Below are 25,288 nucleotides of genomic sequence, written 5' to 3'. Positions count from 1 at the left end.
TGTTTTCATTGGAGAAAAGAAGGTGTAGGGGTTACTTGATAGAGGTGTACAAGATGATTAGGGGTTTAGATAGGGTTGACCGTGAGAACCTTTTTCCACATATGGAGTCAGCTGTTATGAGGGGGCATAGCTTTAAATTAAGGGGTGGTAGGTATAGGACAGATGTTAGGGTAGGTTCTTTACTCAGTGAGTCGTGAGTTCATGGAATGCCCTGCCAGTAGCAGTGGTGGACTCTCCCTCATTATGGGCATTTAAGCGGGCATTGGATAGGCATATGGAGGATAGTGGGCTAGTGTAGGTTAGGTGGGCTTGGATCGGCGCAACATCGAGGGCCGAAGGGCCTGTACTGCGCTGTATTCTTCTATGTTCTATGTTCTAAAAACACTAAATTAAAATTCAATTAGAGTTTTGGTATCTGGGGAATAATTTAAACTGATTGGTTGGATTGAATTTGTTTTTGTGCCATGGCAACATAACTCCAGCTATTTCTTTCAACCAAGTGTTACATTTGTACCTTGTTCAGGACACTTTGTGCTTTCAGATAGTCCTTGCTAGCTTCCTCTCTCTCTTAAAGGTACAGTAGGCCTCTACACCTTCATAACATAAGCAAATGAAGCAAATTTAGGTGAGGGGCAAATGAGTGGTTGAACTCAAGTAGTTAGATATTAGTTTGAGTTGCATTACTTCACTGTTCTTCCTTCAAATTTCCCAGTTGACAACTGTTCACTGCTTTCCAAAATATGACTATACCACTTTTTCAATTTTTTAGGAACAGCCAAATTCTCTACTTCACGGAGAAAAATGGCACATGGAAAGGGATGGGAGATTACACAGAATTTCACAGTGTGGTTATCCCCCTGAGGAATCTGCAGATAGTCTGCTGAGGCTATTCAATGCCCTTTCAAACCAGTCTACTGCCAATCAGGCATTTACTGGTTGATATCAGGGTCCTTAGCCTCCCCACGATTAACATTCTACAACTGGAGTGCTGCTAGCTAATCGGAATTCAACATGTCCTCATGCTGGCAGTACCATCAGGAGCAGTGACCACTGCCAGTACTGCAACAGAACTCAGAACAGGATCATCACGAAAGCTCTGGTGAAATATAGGTGCAGCAGGGAGTTGGCAGTAAGGTGGGCCAGGAAGTGTGGTCAGTTTATAGGATTCTTCCCCAAGTGGAGCCCCCGCCCCCTCCATCAACAGGTGCCTCCATCTAGCAGAGGCTGCCCAAATAGGTGGGATTATCGCCCAACAGGGTAAGAGGTATATCCACCAGGGATTACCTGGTTGTTTGCCCATATGGCATGGCCCCTGTTATATAGTCATAGAGTCATACAGCATGATAACAAACCTTTAGTCCAAATCGTCCACACCGGCCAAGTTTGTCAAACTAAAACTAATCCCACAACTATATTTTGCACAAATCCCTCCAAACCTTTCCTATTGATGTACCTATCCAAATGTCTTTTAAATGTTGTAACTGTACTGGTATCTACCATTTTCCCTGGCAGTTCATTACACACTATTTGAGTGAATAACTTGCACCTCAGGTCTCTTTTAAATCTTCCTCCCCCCACCTTAAAAATATGACCTGTAGTTTGAACTTTCCATCCTAGGAAAATGGCCTTTGCTATTCACCTTATCTATGCCCCTCGTGATTTTATAAACCTTTCTAAGATCACCCCAATGAAAAGAATCCCAGTCTATCCAGTCCCTCCTTATAACTCAAACCCTCAATTTACTAATTTTCTTCCTGCAGCAGGGCAGGATGTCATCAGCAGAGATCTTTAAATGACAATTTTACCACTTCAATTGGCCTTCAGACAGGAAGGGGCACTCTATCCTTTATGCCTCAAGCTAATTTGGGTAGATGTTGGGAATTCAACAGGTGGGAGTGAGGACTGCAGATGCTGGAGATCAGAGCTGAAAATGTGTTGCTGGAAAAGCGCAGCAGATCAGGCAGCATCCAAGGAGCAGGAGAATCGACGTTTCGGGTATGAGCCCTTCTTCACAGCAACACATTTTCAATTCAACAGGTGGTCCAATCTGCACTGTCTTATCTGATTATAAGGAAGTGACGACTGCAGATGCTGAAGATCCGAGTTGAAAAATGTGGCATTAAGAGAAGCACAGCAGGTTAGGAGAATTGACATTTCATGCATAAGCCCAGCATCCTGATCAAGGACATATGCCCGAAAGGCTGATTCGCCTGCTCCTCGGATGTTGCCTGACCTCCTATCTGATTATGCTCAACCTCCCCACCTGCTGTTGGGAGACCTATACATTTCACACCGTAACACTGACTGTGAGACAGTAAACTGTGAATTGCAAGTCTACTGCTCCTTATACAGCCTGCTGCACTTACATTTGACTGACTTCATTGGAATGGGGAAGTAGTTAGGATTTACAATAAACAGCAATTTATCATTTATCAGCCAAGTGAAAATTCCAACTGTGGAGCTCAGAGTAATCATGGTTGGACTGTAACCAGAGACTCATCTCAACACGTGCCTAATAATAGAGCCAGTACAACTATATCATTCATTGTAACTGAATTATGATCATTCTGATTTAAGATTACAATTGGATAAACCATTCAGAATCGGTTGTATTACCTGCTGCATTCCTTTGTTTTCTCATATTCTCCTGAGCCTGTGCCTATTTCAGGAACCTTGTCAGTTAGTGCGGTTTCAGTTTATTTTCATTGGTTGCTTTGGATGGCACACTTGGCAGCTGCAGCCTAACTGAGGAGGGGAATTAACATCCTGCAGATCTGCACAGGCCACAGCTATAAAGTCTGAATTGCTGGCTGATAGGGGGGTTGTTGATAATTCATTAGCATCTGACATACTGGTAGAAGAGGATTGCTAATTCTCATTGGAGTCATTCTTGGATGTTTAAACAAGTGATGCTTCTGACCAGGTATCACTGTATCATGTCCGAGAGTGTAGTGCTGGAAAAGCACAGCGGGTCAGGCAGCATCTGAGGAGGTTCCTGCTCCTCAAATGCTGCATGGCCTGTTGTGCTTTTCCAGCACTACAATCTTGGCTCTGATCTCCAGCATCTTTAGTCCTCACTTTCTCCTCTCTGTATAATGTCACAACTACGGAAGTTGTGGGTTTTTTTTATTTATTCACAGGATGTCGGCATCACTGGCTACGCCAGCATTTATTGCCTATCCATAATTGCTCCTTTGGAGGTGCTGGTGAACTGCCTTCTTACACTCTGCATTCCATGTAGTGCATGCACACTATTCTGTTAGGAAACAGATTCTGGGGTAAAGGTTAGTCTCCTATGGTTGAGAATCTTTTGTGTGTGAGCTCAATTGTTGTTTGAAATGTTCAGGAGAGAACCCATGGTTAGACGTGGATAAAAACCAAGAACAGGGAAAAGATGGAAGTATTTTCACCATCTTTTCCCTCTTCTTCCATGGTCCCTCTCTGCCATTTAACTCCAATTCTCAACCTCCTTCTCACTCAAACCCAAGATCTTTACAAGATTGGCTTGTCTTCCATTACTTCAAGTCCCCTAATTCACAACTGTTATATCCCAGCTCGTCAGTTCCCGGCTTTAGTGAAATAGAGATCTCTTTATTCAGCATTCATGATACGAGAGAAGTCCCTCATAGCCCATTGATCCAACTGCAAGAGCATTTAATTCAAGACATAAAGGGAGTTCAATCTGAATGGAGTGTTGCCTATGCACAAACTGCCATCACTTACCTACCTGCAAATCCAATATTTTATATTGTAAACGAACTTGGTGCATAATAGCTGTCCATAGAATGTAATTAGCAAATGGCTGATGCATCAAAAAGACATTAGCACCATTATGATATAAATTATTTGGAACAATCAAGTACCATCTAAATTTTGCAGCTATCCATTTGCACACTATAGCCAAAAATGTAATTTTTAAAAATTCATCCACAGGATGAGTATTTCTGGCTCGGCTAGCATTTTATTGTCTATCCCTAATTGCCAGAGTGCAGTTAAGAGTCAATTACATTATTAAGGGTCTGGAGTCACATGTAGGCCAGCCCAGGTAAGGACAATAGTTCCCGTCCCTAAAGGACATTAGTAAACAAGTTGGATTCTTCCAACAATCAACAAATTTCATGATTATCATTAGACTCTGAATTTCAAATTCTGCTATCTACCATAGCAGGATTTGAACCCAGGTTCCCAGAACATTACTGGATCTCTGGATTAATAGATTAGATTCCCTCCAGTGTGGAAACCAGGCCCTTCAGCCCAATAAGTCACACCGACCCACCGAACAGTAACCCACCCAAAACCATTCCCCTCTAATTAATGCACCTAACACTAGGGACAACTTAGCATGGCCAATTCACATGACCTGCACATTTTTGGACTGTGGGAGGAAACCAGATCATCCAGAGGAAACCCACACCAGACTCTGGGAGAATGTGCAAACTTCAGACAGACAGTCGCCCAATGCTGGAATCAAACCCAGCCCCTGGCACTGTCAGGCAGCAGTGCTAACCACTGAGCCACTATGCCATCCCAATTATAATACCATGAAGCCACTAGACCATAGTCTAGTGATAATACCATTAATTTCCCTAATTTAAATGTTTAGTAGTGCATTATTGAATTGGATTCCAGAATTCAAAGTGGAAATTTGGAAATAATGATGATTTCATGCATTAGACCAGTAGAGAACCACAAAACAATAAAACACAGAAGGGCACCTTGCAGACTTTCATCCATGTACCATCTCTTTGCCAGAACAATCCCACTCCCCTGCTCTTTCCCCATAGCACTGTAATATTTTTTCCTGATCAAGTATTTACCCAATTCCCTATTGAAAGTTATTATTGAATCTACTTCTTTACACTTTCAGGTAATGCATTCTGAACTTGCTGTGTTCAAAAACATGTTTCTACAGTTGCCTCTGGTTCTCTTGTTAATCATGTCTAGTTTCAGCTGAATGTGTGCAATGGTTCAATCTTAGGATCTTTGACATGTCTCAACATGTCATTAGAATCTCAACTGATTACTGCTTGAAGCTCTGTTATCAGTGTGTTTGCATTGTCTTCATCATTTCAAATTATGACAACTGTTTAAATTTAGCACTGGTCATAGAATTTTGTCAGGGCAGAGACTGTCCCCCTGCAACCCAGTCCCAAACATAGGGCTAAAACAGACTAACATCTGTTGACACGAGGAAGTGAACAGTTACTTTCTACGATTGTATCATTGGGTGGGTTTGCACCAGGGCAAGATGGACTTCAGTAAGTGGGTGAGAGCTTGGAGCTAAAGGTTTGGGAGTCCATTTATGTATGGGCATATGATTTGTTTTAGGTCAAAAGTCAAGGTTAACTTTTATATGAGTTCAAATAATACCAAACATATATGGGACATTACATATACACATTGAAACATATAAATATGCAAATTAGAAGCTGGAGTAGGCCACTCAGTCTCTTCAGCCTGATTCTCCATTCAATGAGATCACCTCAGCTTCACATTCCAGCCTTGCCCAATACTTTTCCGACATCTGCTTCACGGGAATGTATTTACCTGTACCTTAAAAATATACAAGATTCTGCTTGTCACATTCTGTCATGATCTGTGAAGCAGCATAACTATATATATAACTCATAACTGACCAACAAAATAATCCAGTTGCAGATCTAATTCATAAATTGAAAGCTATTAAATTAATAGTAAATGGAAAGGACAGTAAGTTTATCTTGGTATGACATCACACTTTAACAAGGTTGTGCGAAATATACATTTGAGGATGAAGAAACTGACATGTTGGTATCAGTTTTAAAACAGATTGTTAAATTATTGCATTTATGAATAATCAGCAATCATAGTCTAGCTTTTATGTTTGAATTGAATTGAATTTATTGTCACGTGTACCAAGGCACAGTGAAAAGCTTTGTCTTGCGAGCAATACAGGCAGATCACAGAGTTAAGTAGCATAGATAGTAAATAATAGGTAAACAGCAGCAAAAACAAAAACACAGGTACAGGCGAATGTAAAGAGTTTGTGAGCCCATTCAGTATTCTAACAACAGTAGGGTAGAAACTGTTTTGAAACCAGCTGGTGCGTTTTATCAGTGCCCTTCCTTCTATAAGATCTGTCTATTACAAAAGTAGCTTTTTGCCTGTGGACTTGAATTTCCAGAAACATTTCAGCATGCACAGCTTACGTGGCAACACAGCAAGCTGCATTGTTGTGATGCTTGCTTCTATTTGGAGTACAAGATTTTCATTCTTTCATGATATGTGAGCACTGTTAGTGAGGACATTGTTTATTGCCCAATCCAAAATGCCCTTGAGAAGATTATTCTGAAGTGATGCAGTCAACATGATACAGGTACATCAAAGTGATGCTTGGAAGGGATATTCAGGATTTCATCCCAGTGACAGTGAAGGACAGGCAATGTAGTTCTAACTCAAGTTGGTGTTTGGTTTGGAAATACCGGTTTCCTTCTCCGCTCATCCCAATTATATTTGGTGATACTTCCATATGATTGCTGCTTCTAGATGGTTGGGGATTTCTATTCACCCTGTCTGTGCCTCTAAGAATCTCAAATACCCAAATCAATTCCCCTCTCAGCTTTGTCTGTTCCAAAGAAAACATCATGAGCTTAGCCAACCTCTCATTGCTAAACTACTCCATCCCAGCCAATATCTTAAGTGGCTCTTCTCTGCACCCCCTTCAATGCAATCACATCCTTCCTATAGTATAGTGACCAGAACTGCACACAGTACTCCATCTGTGGACTAACCAAAGTGTTGTACAGCTCCAACATAACCTCCCTGCTATTATAATCTATGCCATAACTGATAAAGACAAGTGTTCTATATGCCTCTTAATTATCATATCAATCTATCCAGTCACCTTCAGGGATTTTGCACAAATACCCCAAGATCCATCTGCTCCTCTGAGTTCCTAATGTCCTACCATTCATTGAGTGCTCCCTTGTCTTGTTACTTCATCCAAAGTGCATCCCTCACACTTACCAGAGTTAAATTTCACCTGCAACTGATCTGCCCAATCCATTTACAATCTTCTTCCTCACTCTCAATCATCTAAGCCAATCTTTAAGTCATCTGCAAACTCACCTACCAGCCCCCCACACTCTCATCTACATTATTTCTGATTAAAGAACCCGTTGTTCAATTGCAGTCTCCAGTGACACAAACAGCCTTCTACCACCACCCCACCTCCTGTCACTTCACTAAGTCAATTCTGGTTCCAACTTGCTAAGTTATCCTGGACCCTGTGTACTTTTACCTTCTTCATCAGTTTCCCATGTGGAACCTTGTCTGAGGACTTGCTAAAATCCATATAAATTAGATCAACTGCACTACCCTCACCAAACATCTGGTTACTTCCTCAAAACATTCGCTTGAATTGTTAGGCATGATGTCCCCTTGGCAAGGCATGCTATCACTGACCAAATATTACATCTCCAAGTGAAGATTAATTGTCTCCTTCAGAATTTTCTCCAATATTGCCACCTCCCCTGTCTCAAGAGAGTCATTAAGAATTTGGGTTAGAACTACAATAACTTCCTCCCTTGTCTCCCACAGCAGCCTGATATAAGACCCACCTGGAACTGGGGATAGGTTCATTTATAAGCCTGCCAGAACCTCCAATACCTCCTCACTCACTACATCAAACTGCTCAAGAACCTTACAGTGCCTCTTCCTGAACTCTGTATCTCCATCCTCCTTCTCTTATTTGCCAGTGTTTTTACATAAATCCCCACAGGCCTTCACCTGCTTCAATTGCTGCCCCAAAGTTCTCTAATCACCCCCGCTTCTGGTTTCTCTCATGTCCTGATGCTTCCTCACACCATGCCCAACATTATCTCATATCCTCACATTCTCTGCCTCTGTTTTCATCACTGTCCCAATGTTTCTGCAACATTTGCAATAATTGTTGGAGTGGGTGGTACTTGGTAAATAAATTATCTAAACATTGCTTGCCAATTCTGACGCTGCTGATGCAACGTATATCAGAGCATTTAGAATTTCAAAAGTTTTAACTAAAAATATCCATGTGAAATACCCTCACAAATTCTCAGTAATAAAATAAATCTGCTAATCTTCATGATTAATCAGACAATAACCGATTTCATTCAGTTGGACTATTGCGTGCAAATCTGGTCTCCTTCCTATCGGAAAGATGTTGTGAAACTTGAAAGGGTTCAGAAAAGATTTACAAGGATGTTGTCAAGATTGGAGGATTTGAGCTACAGGGAGAGGCTGAACAGGCTGGGGCTGTTTTCCCTGGAGTGTCAGAGGCTGAGGGGTGACCTTATAGAGGTTTACAAAATTATGAGGGGCATAGATAGGCTAAATAGACAAAGTCTTTTGCCTGGGGTCGGGGAGTCCAGAACTAGACGGCATAGGTTTAGGGTGAGAGGGGAAAGATATAAAAGAGACCAAAGGGGCAACTTTTTCACGCAGAGGGTGGTACGTGTATGGAATGAGCTGCCAGAGGATGTGGTGGAGGCTGGTATAATTGCCACATTTAAGAGGCATTTGGATGGGTAATGAATAGGAAGGGTTTGGAGGGATATGGGCCAGGTGCTGGCAGGTGGGACTAGATGGGTTGGGATATCTGGTCGGCATGGACAAGTTGGACCGAAGGGTCTGTTTCCACGTTGTACAACTCTATGACTCTATGACTCTATAACATATATCTGAAGGAAAAGTGAACAGAATTTAGTTAATTTCTACATTCTAGTTATTGTATAATGTTCAATTCATCCAGGTACAAATATTATGTCTTGTGTGAACATTCTATGCCTCAATTCACATTTCTTGCCACAAGAACATGAAGAGCAGGGGAATATTGAAGCAATGTCTTGTGGTAGAAACATGAAAATACTTTACATCATTTTACTCAAACATTGCTCCTGTTTTAAGTGTATAATCGCCCTGTTCTCAAATTGGAAAGCAAGGGTGAATGAAGGTTGAAAATGGGTCAAAGCTCAATTGTTAATCAACTCCACTCGTGCAAGATGCCAGTTTTTTAAAAAGTAATTTGTGGACCTTGCTTTCTGTGGAACAGATTTTTGTTCCTTTCCTGATAATTGCGGCTTAACAATTATCGGAATCTAGAATAATGATAGGCTAAATTTCCATGGTCATCTACTAGCAGGTCTGCGTGGGGCGGAAGGGCAGATCCATAAAATTCCTCAGCTGGTCCTCCCTGCATCCTTCAGCCTGTCCTGACTTACCAATTGTTTGATGGGGTGCAGCAGAGGCAGTGCTGTGCCACAGGCCAGACTTAGACAAGGAGGAGGTTGGAAGAATGCAACAAATCAGGCAGCATCAGGAGGTGGAGAAGTCAATGTTTTAGGCGTAAACCTTCATCAGGACTGGGGATGGGTGTAAGGGGAGCTGCAGATAAAGAGGGGGGTTGGGGAGTTAGGGATAGGTGAACACAGGTAAAGTGTATGACCTGGATGGTCGACGGGAGGAATGAATTGGTTGGCAACTGAAAGGAAGGGTCAATCAGAGGAATGGAAGAGAGGGGGAGGGGGTTAGAAAGGGAGTCGGGGGATTGGAAAGGAAGTTATTTGAAATTGGAGAACTCAATGTTGAGTCTCCCCAACTGTAGGTTGCCCAGGCAGAAGATGGTGTTGTTCTTCCAATTTCCAGTCTGATTTGTTGTGGCAATGGAAAAGGTCAAGGATGATCATGTCGGAAACAGAGTGGGAAGGGGAATTAAAATGGGCGGTGACAAGTCAGCCTCTGCGGGCCCAGTGGAGATGCTCGGTAAAATGTACCCTGAATTTACAATTTGGTCTCACCGATGTAGAGAAGACCACATCAGGCTGAAGGCAGCCCTCCACTCTCACTCCCAACAGAGACCCTTGGCCATGTATGGGCTGCCTTCCAACCAATTTCAACTTTGAAGGTTGGTAGGGGCAGTTTGCCTTCCTTTCTGCATTGGCCATATGTCCCCTTACCCAGGTCTGCCTCTGAGAGGGGGTCTCTCCCCACCCTCAGCCTCACCATCAAAAGAAACAAGTCGCTTGCCGCATGTGTCCCCCGCACCTACTTAATGCTGGACTCTAGGACTTGAGATCTGGAGATTGCGTGTAGTCCCAGTTTTAGTTACCTTTGCTGTTGCTGAGACCAAAAAGCTGCCAGCTAACCAGATTTTTTAGTCAATCTTGCAAGTGGAATTTCCACCGAAATGAAAGTTGCATCTTCAGTCAATTATCTGGAGCATTAAATACCTGCAGGGCTGTTGTGATCAGCACAAGTGGAAAATACTACATCTGAAAAAATCCTGCCTCACTTCTCTATAAAAGATACTTTTCTGTCCTATGAATACTATCTAAACTATTACAACAAAGCAGCATAACTGGGCCTTGCTGTTATGAAGGTGTAGGTGTGTACTCTACCTTAGAGAGAGAGTGATAGCTGGCAAGGACTGACTGAAAGCACAGAGTGTGCTGAACAATTTAAAAATGTAACATTTGGTTGTGAAACAAATATCTGGGGATGCATTGCCATGATACACAACAAACTTGAATTTGGGCAATCAGTTTAAATTATGCCCCAAGAAACCAAAATCCAATCAAATTTGAATTTTAATGTTTTGATGACATTAACCAATGTGACAGTCCGATGTTTTGGGGGATATGAAATTGGGTATTTTGAACAGTTGGGGAGAATGGCAAACAGCAACCAAGCACAAATCGACTGCCAGCAGACTAGCTCTCTGAAAGGTACCTGTCCATAAGAGATTTGTGCAGCAGAAGACTGAAGATGACCCAGAAAAATCTACAGAGGAAAATCTACAATGGAGAATTGACACAGCTGGCTGGTTTTGAAATTTGAATTTTTTTGTAAATCTTAATCGGGGATTTTGTCGGACCAGTATTGTAGATTGGGAAGTAAAAGACAGGTTGAAGAGGAAGGAGTTCTAAATAGTTGTTGTCTAATGTTCTCTTTTGGACTTAAAGAATATAAATTATTACATTTTTCTTTAAATTGTGACCTCTGGGATAGTTCTTTGTCTCTCGAAATTTAGCAGATTACAGCACAAGGTGAGCTTCTCTGTGTGCCTGGTTTAAATTGACAGAGGGGTTTACTCCGTGTCATAACAATGTGAAGACATCTTCTTTGAGATTTGTATTAAAATTTTTGTGGATGATGGAGAGAATACGTACAGCACAAAACACACATTTCTAAGCCCAAATTCCTTAGCTAGAGGGAAAGGCTATAGAGTTTTGCTGTTAAAAAGAAACATTAAAGACAGTACAAGGGGGTAACATACTGTACAATTAATTAAAATGAAAACATTTTTCTTTCCTGAATGGTTTTAATTGGTTGACACAAAAATAACAGTCTTGCATTGATTTGATTTGTAACAGTTTGAATCCAGATCACCGTCCTTTGGATAATAAATTATTCAAACAGCCCTTTAAGGTGCTGTATCAGAAAGGAAAGACCTTTAACTCAACAGCTGCCAATAAATTCAAGCTTTTTTTGTTATAAGTAATATTTAACACTTCATTTATTTTTATGCTACTTATGCAGAAGCTATCAAAAAAGCCAGTGCCTGCTTAGATTACTGAAAAGGCCAGAGTTTAGTGTTATACCCATGGTCACAAACTGGTACCAGGGAAACAGAGCAGCAAGAAGCAGCAGTGCCAATATCATAAACAGGGCTCTAACCCTATACAAAGCCAGTCTGTTCAACACTTGTCTAGCTTTCTGCAAGCAAGATGAGAAGTTCCTGTCTCTTCTCGTAATAATACTGACTAATTTAAGGGGTATATGAAATCACAACAGTGCCAAAAGACTGTATTTCACCAAGAGTACATAATACATTATGTTGCAGCATAATCAATTAAAACTCATGTGACCAAGGACACTTTGTCTGCATCATTTATTTTTGTCACATTTATCTGATCAACATTTCTCACTCAGAAAGACATAATTATAGCCTGGCAAGTCTACAAAGGCAGTTTCATCGTAAATTCATCAATTATAATGCAAATTTACATGAAAAACATTTAAAAGATACAACAATAATGACACTGATTATGTTTGAACATCATGGTTCTGAAAGGATGAAATGGACATTCTGTGATGTGCACGCAACATTTACTTTCCTAAAGGAGCCATAGTTCATTCGAAGGTTCACTTTTTTTGTCATTGGTACATTGGAATCAGGATTATCTTCAGTTAGAATACTGTATTCCAAAATAATAATGTAACCCACTGGATACATAATTACAATGTACTACTTATTGATTATAGAGGGTCGTATGGCACAGTGGATAACATCTCTGCCCTGGGACCAAAAGCTCTGGGCTTAAGGACTACACCACGACTTCAGAGCCAAGCATGGTGTATTCATAATGTATATTCATGACCATAAATCTCAAGAGCCTACAAATTCTTCTAACATATGCCAATGCTGAGTGGTAAGAGTGGGAGAGATTTCTGGTGAATCATATGACTGGGGGATCTGCCATCAATATCCATAACCCATGACTATAACATGAATACAAGAAGTATGTGGTGTCACAGCAACATGGACACACTGATTGATCTGCCATAGGTTTTCATGAGTTGGTCAAGAGCATGACTGTTTGGGGGCAGAGAAAAGATTATGTCCAACCAAAGGATATTAATGGTCATGTTATTACTCACTCTACTTAGGAAAAATTCAGGAGCAGCTCTGGCAGATGCCTTGGTGTCGGACTTTGTGCCAGCTGGCCTGGTCCAGGAATAAAAAATGACAAGGGACTTGAGGAAAGAGTGAATTAGGCATTAGAAAGGGAAGTGTGAACTATGGGTAATGAACTATGAATACTGTGCCACTATTTCTATTTATAGAATCCTTACCTAAAGCCAAAGATCAAAGTAATTAATTTACCAGGTCATCCAAACCCCACAAAATACATCTTTGAGATATATAAAATTCAATTTCAGAACTGTACCATTGAGTCTTATCATGAAGTTTCCATCTTCCACTTACTGTTCAGGTCAACACAACAGTATTATAACTAAATTCACTAACAGGTAAAGATTTTTTTCCCTAATTTACATTAGTCTATTCCTGTACACATTGCATTAGAAAATGGAAATAAAAGATGAAAAGAAACATAAAGAGTAATTGTAAGCAAGTTAAAGCTGATCCAATGCAATTGGATGGCCACTTCTGTTTTATTAACTGTCATTATCTACTGCTGCTCCTACATCTACATCCTGACATAAAGTCAATCAATTGTATCTGTTTGCCTACATAAACTAATCTTCCCCTATTTACACCAAGGGTTTCTGTCTGATGGCATAATAAGTACACTAGAATAAGAACAAAGATAGTCTTGAGCAGACATCATTCATCACTGAGTAACCCCTCACTTTCAGCACTTGTACTGACCAAGTGAAAATATCTGAAGAATTATGGGATTGTTCAATTTGAAATTTATGCACATTGTCATCAGTCATACAATGGAGAAGATAATACAATACATGCAACTGTTTTTCTTTACAGTGCTAGAGGTATGCAGACAATTGTATTTACATCATTCATTGTTATGCATCTGTTTATCAGTGGGGGAAGAGTGGGCAGAAATTAAGCTTCATCGATGCCACTCAAAGGTTAACAAACCCCTCCATAAAATGGAGGAGTGCTTTGAGATACACACAGAATGGAATACGACTGAAACCATTAATGGCAGCAACATCACAGGCTGGAGATCTAAATTCTGTGACGTTACTTTGGAGGCCCTTTGTACAATTGTGGACAACATGAAACCCTCTTTCCTCTAGGACATAGCTGTAGTGCAATGGATGCCAGGAATTTAACTCCCAGCACTTAATTGCAATACAGGGACAAGTTTCATAAACTCACCATCATTGTTGCAGTTAAATTATTGCTCACTTATTCACTGCTCACAACCTTAACAATCCCCTTCAGTGTACCTTCTTCCTCTCACACACTGGGCATTCCATTTTCACTATTACTTTCCCACACCTTTTATGTCACACAGTGAAGATAAGCTATTTGACGAAAAAGACATTCTTGAAATATCTTACGACACTAGGACCTGATGAGGTGTACCCTAGAACTCTGTGGGAAGATAGGGAAATGATTGCTGACCCTCTTACTGAAATATTTATATCACTGATACTCACAGGTGAGGTGCCGGAAGACTGGAGGTTGGTTAACGTGGTGCCACTGTTTAAGAAAGGTGGTAAAGACAAGCCAGGGAACTATAGACCAGTGAGCCGGATGCTGGTGGTGGGCCAGTTGTTAAAGGGAATCCTGAGGGACAGGATGTATATTTATTTGCAAGGACTGATAAGGGATTGTCGGCATGGCTTTGTGTTCAGGAAATCATGTCTTACAACCTTGATTGAGTTTTTTGAAGAAGTAACAAAGAGAATTGATGAGGGCAGAGTGGTAGATGTGATCTATATGGACTTCAGTAAGGTGTTCGACAAGGTTCCCCATGGGAGACTGATTAGCAAGGTTAGGTCTCACGGAATACAGGGAGAACTAGCCATTTGGATACACAACTGGTTCAAAAGGTAAAAGACAGAGGGTGGTGATGGAGGGTTGTTCTTCAGATTGGAGGCCTGTGACCAGTGGAGTGCCACAGGGATCGGTGCTGGGTCCACTACTTTCTATCATTTATATAAATAGTTCTAACTTTGTTAACTAGTCTCCCATGAGGAACCGTGTCGAACGCCTTACTGAAGTCCATATGGATCACGTCCACCACTCTGCCCTCATCAATCCTCTTTGTTACTTCTTCAAAAAACTCAATCAAGTTCGTGAGACATAATTTCCCACGCACAAAGCCATGTTGACTATCCTTAATCAGTCTTTGCCTTTCCAAATACATGTATATCCTGTTCTTCAGGATTCCCTCCAACAATTTGCCTATCACCAACATCAAGCTATCTTTCCCTGGCTTGTCCTTACCACCTTTCTTAAATAGTGGCACCATGTTAGCCAACCTCCAGTCTTCCAACACTTACCTGTAACTATCGATGATACAAATATCTCAGCAAGAGGCCCAGCAATCACTTCCCTAGCTTCCCACAGAGTTCTGATCAGGTGCTGTGGGATTATCCACTTTTACGCATTTCAAGACATCTAGCTGTCCTCCTCTGTAATATGGACATTTTTCAAGATATCACCATCTATTTCCCTACATTCTATATCTTCCATTTCCTTCTCCACAGTAAACACTGGTGCAAAATACTCGCTTAGTATCTCCCCCATCTCTTGCGATTCCAGACAAATGTTGACATTTGAGGGGCCCTATTGTCTCCCTAGTTACCCTTTTGTCCTTAATATATTTGTAAAAACCCTTTGGATTCTCCTTAACCCTATTTGCCAAAGCTATCTCATGCCCCCTTTTTGCCCTCCTGATTTCCTCTTAAGTCTACTCCAAAATTTACCAAGCATTGAACTAGTCCAATATCACAAATGATCCTGTAATAAGTTTATTTAAATACTTAAATCAGCAATTTAACTATTTCTGACTGGAACCCTATTGTAAAACACCAAACATTACACTTCTGACAAAATAATCGGCAGCCTACTGCTTTATGGTAGATGATAGATGTATTTAAACAAATTCCAAGACAACCTTTTTTGTGACAGTCTTACTACTGTTAACCACACTGCATAAAGCTCTCAGCCGATGGATTATTATAGTTCTACAATGAATTCACACCTGAGTAACCCTTAATATCTCCATCACCTGCTTCCACATTTCATTCGGTCTCAGACATTCCTTCGAATGCTGGTAAATATGACCACCCACTCTTAGAACTTGAACTAAATGCTTAGAGGATCCAGTGAAAGGCTGTACTGTGGATAATCAGGAAAAACTTTCAACTGGCTGTGAAAATCTCACACCGTTGTGCATGGAGTACATTGAAAGCACATTCAGCTTTTCACTCCTTCCATTAAAATTCATGTGTACAGGTCGCTCTGTTGTGTTCCTCTGTAACCTCGCACTATAGAAAATCACGTTATGGAAAACTGCTAACGAAAATCGCGCTTTAGAAGATTACTAATAGAAAATCACTATACCTGTTCAGTAAAAAGTTTGCATTATCCAAACAAGCACAATTTGACAATCGCATTACAGCCAATTTGTGCTGACAATATGTGCATTATAGCTGAATGAGCTGTAGTCAGCAAGAGTGTGATGCTCCGACACACTCTTCTGTAAAATAGTGTACAGATTTATAAAACAAACATGGAGAAACTTTCTGGACTCAAAATGTTAACTCCATTTCTTTCTCCACAGATGCTGTCAGACCTGCTGAATTCTCTATATTTATTTCAGATTTCCCGCATCATTAGTATTTTGCTTCTATTTGAGTACAGATTTATGACCTCGTTACTCTCACTTCAGCTGTTGTTCCTTTGCTGAGTTATTGACACAGGCAGGGCTGAAGAAACCCTGCCAGGATCCTGTGTTATGCATCAGTTTATTTAAAAACAGGATCTTTACATGATTATTGGTGGCTAAATACCTGTTCTGTCAAATAGAAAATTACATTTGGCACAAAGCGCTATTGAAACATTGCCTGTTCACACCTGGTCCAGAGTGTCTGATTGAAAACAGGGCAGGAGCGTATAAGATCATACGAACTTACTGCACTATTTGCAGAATGAAACTTCTCAGAATGGTCAGTCCTATCACCATTTTAATAAGCTTCACCCTACCTTGATGTTTTTAAAATTTGTGCACGCTCTTTCTCCAATTACTCCTTATACTTTCTAAGAGCAGTGATCCATGCTGTGATATATTTCCTCAGCTAACACTCATCCAGGAAGTGTTGCCAATCCAACTTACTGGTTTTCTTGACAATCGTAACCACATGTATGTTATGAAGGTTTTTTTTTGGAAAATCATAACAATATTAAACAATTAAAAGATCAAAGTAACAATCAGAGATTTACACACTTCAGTAAATATCTTGAACTATTCTGAACTCCGACTTTCAGGTCAGACAAAATGTTTGTCTCAATTCCAGCATAGTAAGTTCTGTACAAAATAAATGCCATAGACCCTTAAAACTGACACAATGTATCAGAGTTCTTGAAGTAATAAAAGTATAAAGTGAAACTTAATCCATGTATTTGATACCACTTGTGATTTATTTAACCTCATAAATGTTATTCGTGTATGGAAAGATAAAAGAAATGCATTACAGTCCAATAACTGACTTTTTGATTGATTTTCGATTGATTAGATTCCCACTTGTTTCTGTCTCCCGTCTTGCCTTTCATTAATAATACAATTCTGAACTATACACTGCTGTTTCTCCTAAACTGCAAATTCCATAACCCCCACAACATGTCCTTCAGCAGGAATTAATACACTATTGAAATCAGACCATCTCCTGCTCCAAATTCTTTTCTCTCAGTATCACAAAGCTGTAGAACCCCTCCCCTGAATTTACTCTGACTTGTTCATTGCATCTCATAATGAAGACAGTTGATGCATTAATTGCAAGCTTCCAAACTCCCCCTAGATTCTGGAAAATTCCCACGAGATTGGAAAACTGTGAATTTGGCACTTTCATTCAGGGAATGACAGAGACAGAATGCAGGAAATGCAGGGAGAAAGCCTTATATCGTCATTGGCAAAATTCTGCAGCCTATTACTAAGGATGTAAGAGCAGGACATTTTAAAAAATCATAACACAATCAAACAAAGCCAACATGATTTTATGAAATAGAGACTGTACTTGGCAAATATAGTGGTCTGCGAGGGTATAAAAAGTAATCTGGATAAAAGGGAACTTTATATAGTAGATATAGTATATTTGGATATCCAAATGAGTGACTTGCTAGACCATTTCTGAGGACAGTTAAGAGTCAACCACATTGCTGTGATTTCAGAGTCACATGAAGACCAGACCAACCAAAGGATATTTTTGAACCATTTAGACTTTTGGGACAATTAATGACGGCTCTCATGGCCACCATTCTCAAAATCAACTTTCAATTCCAGGTTTTTAAAAATTAAATCAACTGAACTAATTAACAGAATTTAAATTCCATGAACTGTCATGGTGAGATTTGAATCCATAGTACCAGGGTACCAGTCTGGGTACCAACCTGACGAAACTCAGCAGGTCTGGCAGCATCTGTGGGAAGAAAGCAGTGTTAATGTTTCGAGAAACTCTTCAGAACCCAGACCTGCTGAGTTTCTCCAGCAATTTCTGTTTTTATTTCAGATCTTCAGCAACCACAGTTCCTTGTTTTGTATTAGCCTGGGCTTCTGGATTACTGGTACAGTGACATTACCACTACACCACCATCTTCTGAAGTGTCACCTCATGGGATATCTAAAACTAAAGGGCACAGAACTACAATAAGGAGTCTCCCTTTTAAGGCATAGATAGGAGGCATTTCTTACCGCAGGGTTCATTAAGGGCAGAGAAGGCTAAGTCTATGAAGATATTCAAGATTGAGTTAGACTAACTCTTGACGTACAAAAGAGTGAACAGTAATTGGGTACAGAGTCTATTTAAGACCACAATTAGATCAGCCATGATCCTCTTGAATGGTGAAGTTCAAGAAGCCAAACGGCCTACTCTGTTCTTATTACAACAAAGTGGGTAGTTTGCAGGATTCCCATTTCCATCTAAATAAGCCTTGCACGCAGGGTATTTCCAAACAGGTTATGGTAGTGGAATAGCAGAAAGTCAAAATAATCAGCAACATAATCTTGCTACATTTGTCAGGTATTTACATTCTGAGCCTGGCCTCATCCAATTTAGGAGAAAGTGAGGACTGCAGATGCTGGAGAACGGAACGGAATGTTTCAGAGAACATCTCTGGGACACCCGGACCAACCAACCCAACCACCCTGTGGCTCAACACTTCAACTCCCCCTCCCACTCCACCAAGGACATGCAGGTCCTTGGACTCCTCCATCGTCAGACCATAGCAACACGACGGCTGGAGGAAGAGCGCCTCATCTTTCACCTAGGAACTCTCCAACCACAAGGGATGAACTCAGATTTCTTCAGTTTCCTCATTTTCCCTCCCCCCACCTTGTCTCAGTCCCAACCCTCGAACTCAGCACCACCCTCCTAACCTGCAATCTTCTTCGTGACCTCTCTGCCCCCACCCCCACTCCGGCCTATCACCCTCACTTTATCATGCTCACCTTAACCTCCTTCCACATCTCGCATTTCCAACGCCCCTCCCCCAAGTCCCTCCTCCCTACCTTTTACCTTAGCCTGCTTGGCACACTATCCTCATTCCTGAAGAAGGGCTCATGCCCGAAACGGCGATTCTACTGCTTCTTGGATGCTGCCTGACCTGCTGCGCTTTTCCAGCAACACATTTTCAGCTCATCCAATTACCTTCCTTCTCTCTCAATGTTAGTGATGACATAGACAATTCATTTGGCATAATATTTAATAACAGGCAAATGAGAAGCATGAATGAGCAGATGATCAGAAATATATAAGACAGTGCCTCTCACGTCTGCTCGAGTATACTATAGTTTATCAGCTATTCCTTTAGACATCTTGCCATGATGTGCTAGCTTTTACAAAATTAACAATAGGGATTTGGGAAGCTGCATATTAAGACAAACATTTTAAACAATGGCTGAATTCAAGCAATGCAATGAATGGAAACGTTTCATTTCCTCTGTGAGGAAGGAAAGGTTGGAGGAAATGAGTTATGGAATGGTTTTTGAAAAAACAGAAGAAACAACGATACGTACAAGTTATGTAAGGTTTGTGAAGGTTTGTAGCTCAGGTTGAGGTTTAGGGTGTAGGTTTGCTCACTGAGCTGTAGGTTTGATATCCAGACGTTTCATTACCTGGCTAGGTAACATCATCAGTGGCGACCTCCAAGTGAAGCGAAGCTGTTGTCTCCTGCTTTCTATTTATATCTTTCTCCTGGATGGGGTTCCTGGGGTTTGTGGTGATGTCATTTCCTGTTCGTTTTCTGAGGGATTGATAGATGGCATCTAGATCTATGTGTTTGTTTATGGCGTTGTGGTTGGAGTGCCAGGCCTCTAGGAATTCTCTGGCATGTCTTTGCTTAGCCTGCCCCAGGATAGATGTGTTGCCCCAGTCGAAATAGTGGGTTTTTTTCATCCGTGTGCAGGGCTACGAGGGAGAGAGGGTCATGTCTTTCTGTGGCTAGCTGGTGTTCGTGTATCCTGGTGGCTAACTTTCTTCCTGTTTGTCCTATGTAGTGTTTGTGGCAGTCCTTGCATGGAATTTTGTAGATGATGTTGGTTTTGTCCATGGGTTGTACTGGGTCTTTTAAGTTTGTTAGTCCGCTATGTAGATGACACCTTTGTCATCACAAACGAACCAAGATAGAAGACATATTTAACATCATCAACAACACCTTCACAGGCATAAAGTTCACCAAGGAGGAAGAAACCGACAACAAACTCGGATTCCTGGAAGTCACAGTCGAAAGAAAGGAAAACGGAGAACTACAAATCTGCGTATACAGAAAACCGACAAACACTGACCAAATACTTAACTACACCAGCAACCATCCCAACACACACAAACAAAACTGTATCAGAACACTATTCCAACGAGCCACCACACACTGCAGCACAGACGAATTTCAGAAAACAGAGGAGAACCACCTATACAACGTATTCAAGAAGAACGGATACTCAAAAAATACAGTGCGCAGATTCCTCAAGAACAAACCACGACAATCAGACCAAACACAGTCAGAAACCCTAACCACCTTACCATACATCAAAGAAATTTCAGAAATGACAGCCAGAATGCTAAGACGCCTTGGAATCCTAGTAGCACACAAACCCACCAACACTCTCAAACAAAAACTAATAAAACTTAAAAGACCCAGTACAACCCATGGACAAAACCAACATCATCTACAAAGTTCCATGCAAGGACTGCCACAAACACTACGTAGGACAAACAGGAAGAAAGTTAGCCACCAGGATACACGAATACCAGCTAGCCACAAAAAGACACGACCCTCTCTCCCTCGTAGCCCTACACATGGATGAAAAAAACCACCATTTCAACTGGGACAACACATCTATCCTGGGACAGGCTAAGCAAAGACATGCCAGAGAATTCCTAGAGGCCTGGCACTCCAACCACAACGCCATAAACAAACACATAGATCCAGATGCCATCTATCAACCCTTCAGAAAACGAACAGGAAATGACATCACCACAAACCCCAGGAACCCCATCCAGGAGAAATGTATAAATAGAAAGCAGGAGACAACAGCTTCGCTTCACTTGGAGGTCGCCACTGATGATGTTACCTAGCCAGGAAACGAAACGTCTGGATATCAAACCCACAGCTCAGCGAGCAAACCTACACCCTAAACAAGTTATATGATTTTTAAAATTCATTTGTAGGATATGGATGTCACTAAGCCAGCGTCTATTGTCCATCTCTAAATTGCCCTAGAGAAGTTGGAACTAATGTAGATCATTTGGTGCGTGTACACCACCATACTGCTCAGGATGGAGTTCCAAAGTCATCTGAGCAGTAGCAGTGAAGAATCTCTGGTGTCGTTCCAAGTTGGGATGATGTGTGACATGCATGGGAAATGTGCAGGTTCCGATGATCCATGAACTGCTGCTTACCATTCTAGATGGTACAAGTTATGCATTCGAAAGGTTGGAATGAAATTTGGTGAATTTCTGAAGTGCATCTTGTAGATGGTACATACTGCTGCCCCTGGGTGTCAGTGATAAAGAGAGTGAAAGTTGAAAGTGCTGGGTGGGTTGGAGTGTTGTTGCAGTTGCACCCATCCAGGCAGGTAGGGAGTATTCCATTACACCCCTTCGAGATGGTGGAAAGGTTTTGGGGAGTCAGGAGGTGAGTTACACGCTGATGAACTTCTAGCCTCTGACCTGCTCTTGTAACCATTGTGTTTATGTGGTGAGCCCAGTGAGTATCTGGTCAATAGTAACCCCAAGGATGTTGACAGTGGGAGATTCAGTGATGGTAATACCATTAAATGTCAAGAGGCAGCAGATGGATTATTGGTCATTGCTTAGCGTTTGTGTAGCATAAATATTACTTGCTACTTGTCAGCCCAAGCCCAGATGTTGTCCAGGTCTTGTTGCATTTGAACATGGACTGCTTCAGTATCTGAGGACTTGTCAATGGTTCAGATCTGCAGTTCTCAAACTGGAGAAGCTACAAAGCAAGGCTACTCACAAGCTGAACCACACCACCAGTATGAGGTACACAGAGCTGAGTAAACACGCAACCAACATATCAGATCTAAACTCTGCAGTCTTGCCACATCTTGTCAAGAATGGTGGTCGACATTTAAACAGCTCACTGAAGGAGAATGCTATACAAATATTCCCATTCCAATGACAGAGCAGCCCCACAGATGAATGTAAAATAGAAGGCTGAAGTATTTGCAACCACCTTCAGCTTGATGTGCTGAGTGAATAATCAATCACAATCTCCTCCTGAGGTCCACAGTTGCCACTCTTCAGCCAACTCAATTCATTCCACATGATAACCAAGAAATGTCTGAAGGCACTGTGTGTTCTGACAACATTTCAGTAATAGAACTGAAAACATGTGCTCCAAAATTAGCTGCAACCCTCGACATCTATTCCAGTATTCAAACAAAAATGGTTACCTGGCAAAGTGGAAAATTGCCCAAGTATGCCCTGTACATAAAAAGCAGGGTAAATCCAACCCAGCCAATCATCACTGTATCATTCTGCTCTCAATCTTCAGCAAAGAGATAGCAGGCAAAGTCACCAACTGTGTTATCAATCAACACTTACTTAACAATAACCTGCTCAGTGTTGCTCAGTTTGAGTTCTATCAGGCCCACTCATTGACCTCATTACAGCTTTGGTCCAAACGTGGACAAAGACCTCCACTCCAGAGAGGGAGTGAGGATGGCATAAAGGTAGCATTTAGTCAAGTTTGTGGCTTTAAGAAAACAGTCAATACTGCAATCAATGATAATCGGGGGAAAACATTCTACAATTTGAGTCACACTTGACACAAAGGAAGATCCTTGTTTTTCTTGATAGTTAATCATCTTGGCCATAGATCATCACTTACAGGAGTCTTTCAGGGTAATAACCTAGGCTCAACCATCTTCAGAAACTTGATCAATAACCTCCCCTCCAATTTTAAATGGGAATGTGTCAGCAATCCAAATGCAGCAAAGCTTGAACAACCTTCAAGCATGGGCAGCATGGTGGCTCAGTGGTTAACTCTGCTGCCTCACAGATCCAGGGACCCAGATTTGATTCCAGCCTCAGGAAGCTGTCTGTGAGGAGTTTGCACATTCTCCCCGTGTCTGCATGGGTTTCCTGCAGGTGCTCCAGTTTTCTCCCACAGTCCAAAAATATGCAGGTTAGGGTAGATTGGCCATACTAAATTGTGCATAGTATCCAGGGATGTGCATGGGAAATGCAAGGTTATAGGGATAGGGTAGGGGGGGTGGGTCTGGGTGGAATGCTCTTTGGAGGGCAAGTGTGGACTTGATGGACTGAATGGCCTGCTTCCACACTGTAGGGATTCTATCATTCAATGCACATAAAAGTGAGAGGTAATGACCATTTACAACAAGAGACAAACCAACTATCACATCTTGACATTCAATGGCATTACTGTCAATAATGGGCACACCACTACCTTAAAGTTCCTCTCTAAGCTACACAGCATTCTGACTAGAAAATATATTGTTGTTTCTTCAGTGTTCCTGGAACAACCCTGGAACTTACCTCCTAACAGCAGTGCTAGTGAACCTCCAGCATATGGACTACAGAAGTTCAAGAAGGTAGCTCACCACCACCTTCTCAAGGGAAATTCGAGATAGGCAGTAAATGCTGCTTCAGCCATCAATACCCATATCACATAAATAAATGAAGTAAAAACTCTGTTATATTCAGCATTCTCACCTATTTAATGTTGACAATCTAGTAAAATGGTATGTCAATTCAGAAACAGAATGAATTGTCAGACATTAGAGACCAGCTGCATTTTTCCAAGGTTGCTTTTATATTACCGTACCTTGCACTTCATCATGTCTGTGACTCTTGCCTGCATTGACTGTCCAGCTTTAGGCCTCACCAAGATGTAGATCGCTTTCACCTCAGGGCAGGACCGCAGGAGTTTCTCCACAAGTACTTTGCCCATGAAGCCAGTGGCTCCTGTGATGAGCACATTTTTTCCTGCATAGTAAGCAGCAATCGATGACATCGTGGCCAACCTTTATTTTCCCTCTCGCAGTATTCCTTAATTGAAAAGATATTAACAACATGAGTACAACTTAACATATATATCACTTGCACACTTTTAGTTCTCCTTCCTTCCCGCAGAGAGGATGATTCATAAGCATCTGCCATGAAATCATATAGGTCAATCAGAAAAAAAAGTTTGTTTTCTTAGTTCCTTCCTCCTCTGCTGTTTGAAATTTTTCTGAAAAACTGACCAACGATCAATAGGCAGTTAAGAATGGTTAGTGAAGCAGTGTAAATGCACAGGCTGAAAATACTGGGCTGGAGGTTGTATATCCAAGTTCTGGCAAACTTTCTACTTCTTTTTTGCATTAAAACAGACTGTAAAAAGAGATGGCTAAGAGAATACCAAGAGATTACTAATAAGAATAACAGGAGAAAGCTTTATTATATGAATACATTATGCAATAAGTCAGTTGGATATGCATGTATGAACAAAAATAATTCATCTATTTGCAATGTAAGCAAAAAGGCAAGAAATTAGCTGGGTTGCAGATGTTACATAAGATATCAGCATTATACAGCATTACTGAAGAATCCTGTCTACAACAATGAATCTTGTATTTTTTACTGAGAAGAAAAACATTGGTGAAGTTTAAGACCTTTTAATTAATATCACTGTTACTCTTACAATGTAATTACCATATATACTCATTTAAAAGTCAAACTTTTAGACTTTTTTTAAGATTTAATTTATTGGGACAACTATTTCATGGCTACTACTTTTGAGGGGCTGAAATTCATGCTACCGTCCAAAATACCTTATCATTAGCAGGAGCCCAACTGGTCTCCAAACAAATAAAGTGAAAAACATGACGAATTACAGTAATTACCGGATAAAGACGATAGAACCAAGCATGAGTTAGTAAGCTTTTATTTATACATACAAAAGGTGAATAAGAAATATAAAACAGCTTTAAATCACAATTACATGGTATACTTTAAATTAAACATGTCAAATATAAAAGTTCATTGAAATCCTGCAAAATCACCCTGTTCAACATCCTCAGCACTGAAT

General features: G+C 40.9%; 1 protein-coding gene across 5 annotated transcripts in view; it reads right to left on the bottom strand.

The window, feature by feature from the left end:
• The window catches only part of si:dkey-97m3.1 (fatty acyl-CoA reductase 1), a 194,555-nt gene that overhangs the window by 108,464 nt on the left and 60,803 nt on the right, over window positions 1-25,288 (bottom strand). For 4 of the 5 annotated variants that reach the window (XM_043709497.1, XM_043709498.1, XM_043709499.1 and 1 more), the window contains one exon: window positions 24,044-24,267. The exons of the other annotated variant lie outside the window; for it this stretch is intronic. In XM_043709497.1, the coding sequence (XP_043565432.1) occupies window positions 24,044-24,232 (189 nt within the window). In that variant the 5' untranslated portion in view covers window positions 24,233-24,267. The remainder of the gene's footprint in view (window positions 1-24,043; window positions 24,268-25,288) is intronic. 5 annotated transcript variants of the gene reach the window in all.

The sequence above is a fragment of the Chiloscyllium plagiosum genome, chromosome 19, assembly GCF_004010195.1.
Source record: "Chiloscyllium plagiosum isolate BGI_BamShark_2017 chromosome 19, ASM401019v2, whole genome shotgun sequence".
Classification (NCBI taxonomy): domain Eukaryota; kingdom Metazoa; phylum Chordata; class Chondrichthyes; order Orectolobiformes; family Hemiscylliidae; genus Chiloscyllium; species Chiloscyllium plagiosum.
This window is presented reverse-complemented; position numbering and strand designations above follow the sequence as displayed.